The sequence below is a fragment of the Nicotiana attenuata genome, unplaced genomic scaffold, assembly GCF_001879085.1.
Source record: "Nicotiana attenuata strain UT unplaced genomic scaffold, NIATTr2, whole genome shotgun sequence".
NCBI lineage: Eukaryota > Viridiplantae > Streptophyta > Magnoliopsida > Solanales > Solanaceae > Nicotiana > Nicotiana attenuata.
Window position 1 is genome coordinate 133447 of NW_017670440.1, and position 9340 is coordinate 142786.

General features: G+C 34.5%; 1 protein-coding gene across 1 annotated transcript; it reads left to right on the forward strand.

Annotated features, from left to right (window-relative positions):
- Positions 1-1041: 1041 nt before the first annotated feature.
- Positions 1042-6492, forward strand: LOC109239453 (poly(ADP-ribose) glycohydrolase 1-like). The gene is made up of 11 exons (XM_019406021.1): positions 1042-1362; positions 2346-2534; positions 2624-2727; positions 3197-3398; positions 3482-3586; positions 3806-3924; positions 4053-4196; positions 4689-4854; positions 4980-5180; positions 5592-5654; positions 6234-6492. Exons 1-11 carry the CDS (start codon positions 1114-1116, stop codon positions 6321-6323), a joined length of 1632 nt encoding a protein of 543 aa, XP_019261566.1. The 5' UTR covers positions 1042-1113; the 3' UTR covers positions 6324-6492.
- Positions 6493-9340: the final 2848 nt, after the last annotated feature.

Genomic DNA, 9340 nt, shown 5'->3' on the forward strand with positions numbered 1-9340 from the left:
TAGATTTACAGAAAGAACTTAGCATTGTTAATTGCTTCCAGCAAGAAATTATGGGCTTACCAGCAAAACTGAACGAATGCATAAATAAATAAATAAATCATATTTCTCACTGATGTCGCGTTCTATGAGCTGAGCTGACTTTCTCTCTGTTTGGACATTGAGGTCTCATATTTACTATTTTGATCAAAGCAAGAGAGAAGGCGACGTCACCATGGCTCATGGCTGCATACACCAGTTTCCTATACAACAGACATACTGGGTCGCCTTGCCAAGATACGGGTCAGGTATCTTCATAATGCCATGACTGAACATAGCCCAGAAAGGAAAGCAATCTTCATAGCCCCTTTACAACATCAGTAGCAGCAGCACAAAAAGACAAATCCATTTGCTTGCTGAAAGTTGCAATGGATGTAGCTTGAAAAGATAATGGTGATAATCAGTGGTCCTTCATTTTTGGCTTTTTTCTTTGCCACGCTGGCAGTAAGTGAAATACACACGCTTTAGTTTGTTTGGAGCTGCAAAATATGTGTTAATTGGCACAATTTGTTTTCACTTAAAGTGCCCAATAGGAACTACTACTAGTTTAGGTGTCCAAATGAAAAAAATGACCAAGTTTAGGGGCCTGGTTATGTATTCTACCTATATAATATATAATGACTTTTGGGATGAACTTTCATATTTATTGAATAATTTTTTGATATATCTAAATTATTTTGAAAGAATAAAGTATTTTTCAACTTTATTATATATTTTACTTAAATAAAATAAAAAATTAAATATTATCTTTAATAATAAATATTTGTGATATTTATCTACTGATATTTTTTAAATTAATTTACCAAACACAAACTGTTTTTCTCCAAAAATACTTCTCGAAAATAAGATAATTTTTTCAGGTTGGCCAAATATGCTAAGAAGGATTTAAATCACATTAGTTGTGAATATATTATTTTCCGGTTTGAGCGACCTTTTGACACAAAGAAAGAGAAGTTATATTTTGATAAAAAATAATTTCCAATAATTCAATGAGTTTGTAAAAGCAAGTGTTAAAAAGGAAAAGGAAATGAAAGCGTGTATGCATTGAGCGAACTGTGAAAAAAAGCTCTTGTTCTAATGGAGAAGAGAGAAGACTTGAAGTCAATCCTTCCCTTTTTGCCACTTAAACTCCGATCATCTTCACTTTCTTGGCCACCTCCAGTAGTTGAAGCCCTCAATTCTCTCTCACAAGGCCCTCTTCACAGCAACGTTGACTCAGGCGAAGTCCTTTTCGTCGCCATTTCCGATATTCGAAGCTCTCTCTCCCTCCCTAATTCTTCCATTGCTTATTCTGCTTCTCACGGTTTTGCCCTCTTCTTTGACGATGTAAACTTCTTTTCGCCTTCTCTCTCCATTCACATATATAAATTATGAGTTTAAGTTATATACATCATACCGGTCACCCTTTACTTTTACCTGTTGTTCTTATATTCAAGATTACAATTCTCACATTTTTAAGAAAGGAGGCTTTGTTGTAGATATCCATTAGGTGGCCTCATAGTGTAGAAAATTGTTTAGATCCAACAGTGTATATAACTTAAAATTATCGTCTTTAATGAAAAAGGGGAAATTTGCATTTTTAGTCTCTAAAATATTGACAAACTTTAAAATTTGGTTCTTGTAATATTTGGATAAACACATTTAACTTTAATTTTGAAATGAACAATTTTGATAATCTTCACAAATTTAATGAATTACATACCATTAACGACCCATGCATTTGTGCCTACGGTTGTGTACTAGTTAGTGGTCAATAAAGCGAGTCGAGAACCACGAGGTCTCAGGTTCAAATCCTAGAGGCGAAAATACTAGGTGATTTCTTCCCATCTGTCCCAGCCTTGGTAGACAGAGTTATCTGGTACCTGAGCTCGTGGGAGGTAGCACGTACCCCGTGGAGTCAAGGTGCACACAAGCTGGACACCAAGATTTTAAAAAAATAAAATTACTCATGTATTATGTTAAGTTTATACTGTTACTCTATATTTGAAGATAATATAGTTCATGATTTTTAAAAAAGAAAATTACTCATGTGTTATGTTAAGTTTGTACTGTTACTCCGTATTTGAGGATAATATAGTTCTAGAAATAATCTAAATTTAGCATATTTCTTATATAAAGGGATAAAAAATGCATATTTTAATTAATTAAAGGTTAAATGTACTTAGTCATATATCACAATGCAAAAGATAAAATTTACCAATAATTGAGGGACCAAAAGTGTTGTTATCCCGGTAAAAACATATTGGAGAATTATCTGATGTTATTGTAACTGATTTAGTTGTCTTCAAAATGCTGGATTGTTTATGCAGTTGCTTCCGAGGGCTGCAGCTGCAAAATGGTTCGGAGTGGTGGTTCCATACTTGGCTACTTTGCTTTTGAAATTTCCTTCATTATTAGAAACTCACTATGAGAGTGCTGATGGTGGAGTTTTGAGAGGAGTGAAAACCGGTCTTCGGTTGTTGGAATCACAAGAGTCTGGCATTATCTTCCTTAGTCAGGTTGTGATTTCTGCAGTAGAATTTGATTATTCAATGTTGTGACAATTATATGTATTATGGATGATCATGATTTTGAATCTATTTTCCAGGAATTAATCGGCGCTCTCCTTGCATGCGCATTGTTTTGTCTATTTCCTACCAACAATAGAGGTGCCAAACGTCTCCCAATGATCAACTTTGATCACTTATTTGCGTATGTTTCATCAACTGTCTCTTATTATTATTGCATCTATGCTCAGTTGTATCTTAACTGATTAAAACAATCGTTGATTGTAAACAGTGTAATGAAAAGTTATAGGTGCTCCGCGCTAGATTAATTATCATGAACTCCTCCATTTTGTTATTTTCTTTGGTCATCTTCATCAATTGTTTCTTATTTTATCTGCAATTCCCTCTGATGTTAAAGTCTAAATATGTTGTAGACAATAGTTTTAGCTGAAACAATCTACTCTCAACTTCCAAATATCTCAATATGAGGAGTTGTAATCTGAAGATTGAATCACTTCTCCAACTAAGGTCTAATCAATCCTTCACTTCTAATGGATGTAGTACGCCGAAATCTATTATTTTGTGCTCTTTCATAGTTAAACTATCTTCTTTAAATATCTCAGATTCTCTTGTCGAATTTACGGAGTTCATGTGCTGGCGTACATGTTTTTCAGGTGTCTACATGATCATTATGAAGAAGTTGAAAACAAATTGAAGTGCATTGTTCACTATTTTGGGAGGATATGTTCATCTATGCCCCGGAGCTATGTGTCTTTTGAGCGCAAAGTTCTTTCTCTTGAATGTACTCCATCTTGTATTCCTTATCCAAAAGAAAAAAATTGGAGCCAGTCCAATATTTCCCTTTGCCATATTGAGGTAAGAAGTGAAACCATATTCTCGTCAGGTGATTATAAGTTTCACTTTTTTCACACTTCTGATATCTTTCTGTTTCTTTCTAGATTACCGTTTCAGGCTTAATTGAAGATCAATCACGTGAAGCTATTGAAGTTGATTTTGCTAACATGTATTTAGGAGGTGGCGCTCTCGTTAGGGGTTGTGTGCAGGTTCTTTCCTGGACATTTTTTTTCTTTTTCATATTTCTGTATCTAACGGTAAACCATTATTATCCAATATTAATAATTTTCCAAAAGTAATTCATCAAACGAGTTGCTTTTGTCCCTCATTTGTCACAATGCATCACACCTTTTGCCTTTGAAGTTGGAGATTTTCGTCTAGTTCCTATAGGTGAACTTACCATATCTAATAGGTAGTTTTCTGTTTAGGAAGAAATTCGGTTTATGATCAATCCGGAACTGATCGCTGGCATGCTTTTCCTGCCGTGCATGACAGACAATGAAGCAGTAGAAATTGTTGGTACGGAAAGGTTTTCAAGTTATACCGGGTAAGTTTAGATAGACAATCAATTGCGTACTTGGAAGGTTTTCAAGTTATAGCTGGCAATCTTTTGCTGTCATTTTGGACGTTTAACTGTAATTCCACTAATTATTTCACGTCTTTCAATTGGTAAAGGTATGCCTCTTCATTCCGGTTTAATGGTGACTATGTGGACAAAAAGGATATGGACATTCTTGGAAGGCGTAAGACTAGGATAGTTGCAATAGATGCTCTGTGCAGCCCGGGAAAGAGCCAGTACAGACTTGAATGCCTTCTAAGGTACAGAAGTTTTCCTTATTCTTTGGAGATGCTTATATGGAGTATAATTCTTTTATGAGGTCTGTTGGGTCCTTAAACATATGACACGGAACCCTGTAGGTATTAGGTTATCCTTTAGGTACAATTAGGTTCTAATTTGTCTGTTAAGGAATTTGTTTAGAGGTTGGCATGATCAAATAGGAGAGCGAAACATAAGTCGATGAGCTTATGTTCGAAGTTGATGTAGCTGATTATAACAATGCGGACATTCAGGAAGTGTGTAGAAAGAGAAGAAGTAAAATTAGATACTCTGGGAATAGAATTGCTTGATTATTCCCTAAGCATGTTGGGGTTTAAATAGGATTTAAAAAGGGTTTACAAGCTATCCTAAAAAGAAAAAGAAGGTAGTTCCTACTACTAATTAAAGAGAATCTAAACCTTTCCCATATTTACAAAGGATTAGTATTTGGTTGTTGTATGCTTGATTGATGATAAGTTGAATGTATTGTGCAGGGAGATTAACAAAGCATTTTGTGGCTTCATGGATCAATTCAAGTGTCATCAGTATCAACAGTTTCTCAAAGATGATGGCCTCCTGGGACTTCAACATGATCAAAATGTTAAAGACTCCGGTGGAAGGTCCATTGTTAATCTTCTAGTGGGATATCCAGTTTGTCAAGTTGTTAAATCTCCCTCCTTTTATTATTTCCTTTTCTCCCCTTTCCTATTATCTATATAGGTATCTCATTAGCTTTTCTTTATTTGACGTGCTCTTTTTTTTTTCCATGATCTTGTCTCCAATAGTCGCTTGGTCATACTTCAACTTCATCTCAAGAAACTGAGGAAACATCGGAAAACCAGTTAATCAGAAATCATGAGGGACACAGTCATCAACCTTTAAACAATCAGCAGGAAATTGGGGTTGTGACTGGTAATTGGGGTTGTGGTGCCTTTTGGGGAGATCCTCAACTTAAAGCTATGCTTCAATGGATTGCTGCATCTCAGGTTGTTCTTTCTCCTTGGACATTTGTCTGCATTTTTATATGGGAATTATTGGCTTATGGGATGAATGTATCTGGTGCTTTCTTTTCTTTATTATTTTGATGAAGATGTATCTGGTGCTTTCTTTTCAATGTTTGGGCGCATTCTCTTTCTCTCCCCCTTTTAGTATTCATCGTAGTTCTTAACTGGAGTTGAATAATCTTTAGATTCTTGATACTTGTAATGGTCTATGTTTTATTGTTTTCGGAGGTGGTAAGATGTTAAAATTCAAATGCTCTTCTTTTGGATATGATATGCAATTTTCCCCTTAAAACTGCTTTCCCTTGTTCTTTTCACTTTGAGCATCTTCTTTTCTCTGTCTTATCTTCCCTTTTCATGAAAAGAAATAAAATTGTCTCCTTGCATCTCTTACAGGCATTGAGACCTTTCATCTTGTATTGCACATTTGGTCTGGAAGCATTGCAGATGCTGGACCAGGTACTGTCATCTGTTAATTATTCTGCAAGATCCTTGTATTTGTTAGTGTCTGTAAGTAAATGTATTTGGTTTGCTCTTGAGGATTAAAGCAGAATGTTTATTATCTAAGAAATCTGAAAGCTTGCTGACATGAATCACTAAAAGGGAAAAGAGAAAAGAGGGTGCCTCTTTTCATTGCTACATTAACTTGGGTACTTTTTAATTTCTCATAGAGTTTTTTGATCAACTCATGTATTCTTTCCCTTTATTTTTTGTCACCGTTTTCATGCTTTCACCTTTCCCTCCTGACCCTTTTCTAATCATTTTTGGTTGTGAGGGGAAATTTTGGCATTAACGACATTTCTGAAGGGTAAAAAATCACCCTGTTGAATGGAATTGGTAAATGCATGGATTGTTGTTAAAATTTACCATTAATTAACTTCAGTTTAGTTTTCATGAAAAGCTATCTTATCCTAGCAGAAACATCTCCTGCTCATGCATAGAATCCATTTGCATTTATCCAAAAACATACAACTCAAACCTGCAAGTCTTGGAAGCTTATATCCGTGTGACATTTCTTTGTCAAAAACCTGGTCTTAGGTGACTCAATGGATAGTTTCACATCAGTGGAACTCTGGAATGTGTTGGTGGAATACTCATCTCAGAGATCGAGGGGAGAAACCAGAGTAGGCTTCTTCAATTGGATCCTTCCATCATTGTTTTCTCGTGATGCCATGCTCAACAATTCCTGTGATGATTGAACTTTCCCGGGCATTTTATGTGAAATAATGTTAACACGATCCTTGTATAACCCATTTCTTTGTATTGTATTAGAGGGCGAGAGGTGTCATCATGGTTCTATCTTTGTGCCATACATAGGTCGGGTTGGTTCGGATTTTACAATTACCAAACCAAACCAATTGTGTCAGGTTATTAAATCTAAAAATCAAACCAATAAAACTCGGGTTTTTCAATCTCGATTTTTCTCGGGTTTTTGGATTTTTTACGGTAAAATCTTCGTAGAACAAAACATATAACTTGTGCTCAAAAAAATATGAGATATAAAGTATTTTTCAAGAAAATAATATAAAATATGAGATGTGTCATGGCATTATCCTAAAATATTCAACAACAAAGACAATAGAATTATGTAATATAAATATTGCTAATTGAAAAGCCATAATAAAAAGGCGAAATACCCTTTAAGTTGTTCCTAACGATCAACTAAACACCTCAACGAAGCCTAAACACTTCAAGTACTTATAAAGTGTATAAAAACAATACCCGACCTAGTCAGCCCCTACCACGTGTAACGCACATTCGGACTCTATATTAAGAACCAATTAATAGTTGACACGTGGATAAACAATAAGAATTAAAATTAGTAAAAAACAAACAACATAAAAGACAAAATAATACCCCCTCTCTCGCTGAAATAATACCACTTTCTCTCACGGAAGCTTCTCTTCTTCTTCGCCTGAAGCTTTCCATCAAAGATGTAAACTCATATCTCCAAAATTCCTTCTTCTTCTTTTAATATTTCTGGAGATAATCATAATGAATCTACCAAAATATCAGTTATGGACCAAATTAAAAGAAACTTCAAAATGAATGGGTTTCCAACTCCATATCAGCGACTTCCATAGCCAAATCCGACTCTAAATCCCAAAGTCAAATACACTAAACTGAAGAAATTATTCTTTAGCAAGAATTTTACTGCTGGTACTAGTAACAAAGAAGTATTGAAGAAAATATTGCTGTGGATGGTGACAAATCAAATATTTATAATGATGAGTAAAATTATTAATGGAGCTGTTGAAGTGATCAATGTGAGGCAAATTTAATCTGCTGTTGCCGGTAGCGAAGTAGGTAAAATCGCATCGGAGGACGGTGGTAAAATCGCATTAGGGTATTGTTGTTTTCCTTCTTCTTGAACAACTTTGGGTGTGGGCCACAAATAAAATATTTAAACTGAAAAGAAAAAGAAAAGAACATAATTCAAGTCCTCACGCGCTCAATTTGTAGTGAGACACAACTGATTTGCCATGTCAGCGCAAGGTGTTTACTTGATATACTTTATAAGTACTTGAAGTGTTTATCTGGAAATAGGCTTCGTTGAGGTGTTTAGTTGATCGTTAGGGACAATTTAAAGGAAGGATTTATGTATTTCGCCTATTAAAATAAACATAATTTAAAAGTACTAAGTCATGTTAAAACATGTGGACTAATAAGGGAGTATTAATTACATGACTAAACGCCAAAGAAAAAATAAAAATAGGTTGTGCATTTTTATCTAAATTATTGCAAAACAAAAAATAAATATTCAATACATTCACGTTCGTAGTATTGAATTGAATGTCCTTTGTTAGCATTAGTATTGATTTGATTTTGGTTTGAGCTTTTGTTAGCATTATTTAATTAACTAATATTAATGGCTATAAAACTTATTGGAACATTCAAAAGTTCTAAGTCCAACTTTGAAATAATACCTTAAAAGATAAAATTATAAAAAATTTTAAGAAATATTTATAAATTACATCACAATAAGTATATTTATATATTAAATATATCTAAAATTTTTATATATGTAATGTCGGGGTGGTGTGGTTTCGGTTTGACTTTCTTTAGTTAAAACCAAACCAATTATGGTCCGAATTTTTTCTCTAACACCAAACTAATTAAACCAAATCATAGTCGGATTTTTTTTTCTCGGTTTGATCCGAATTATCGGGTTGGTGCGGTTTGTCGGTTTCCTTTGTACATCCTACTTTGTGCTATTTCCTGCTTTATTCGAACTTGGGACGACCGTGCGAAGCTCACGCAGGCGAAATTGTTGGTTAGATGAAGTTTTACTTATTATTACTTTTTTTTTTGGTAATTAAGAAACTTTTTATTACCACTTGCAATAGTTACATGTATAATCAGAAGCAAAACTCTAAGTTTGGACATATGGCCCCAAACTTAGTACATCATTCCTAAACATCTATCTATCTCATCAACTAAGCTATGGATAAAAATTTCTATGTTGTAGCTCTTTCTTCAATCTGCTATGTATATTTTCTCGACAATGGACTTCACGTATAATCTGCCTTGTGATATCCCCACTGTCTCTCTTTACTTGTTGAAAAATTCTGCAGTTCCTTTCAATCCATACATGATATACTGCACCAGCCACGCTCAACCTGTATAGTTCTGCTTTAGCTCACTTATTATTACTTATAGTCAAGTTAGATGCTTGGGAACAAGTGAGATTTAGAGAATCCCTACAGAAAAATGATTTAGTGTTGGATTGGAATGAATGAATCTGTATAAAGCAAGGCAAGAGTAATTCCACGTATTATCTTGGAATTCGGTCCTAGCCTGCCTTCTCTCTCTTCTCTCTTTCTCTCTCGTATCAATAAAGCTATTTGAAAATGGAGTTCGGAACCCATTTATGGTTCTTTTGGACTCAAAATACATAAATAGGTGAAAAAAACTTAGTGACCAAAATATATAAACGTGCTTTTGAACCACATTTTCCCTTAACGGCCGTTTGCGACGTTAAGGTAAAACGCCTTTTAAAAAGACGTTTTATACAAAGCGCCTTTTGTAAATACGTTTTATCCCATCTGATTGCACGTTTATATAAAACGTGGTTTATTAAGGCGTTTTATATAAAACGCCTTAATAAACCACATTTTGCCTCTTCATATACCCGTCCCCTTCCC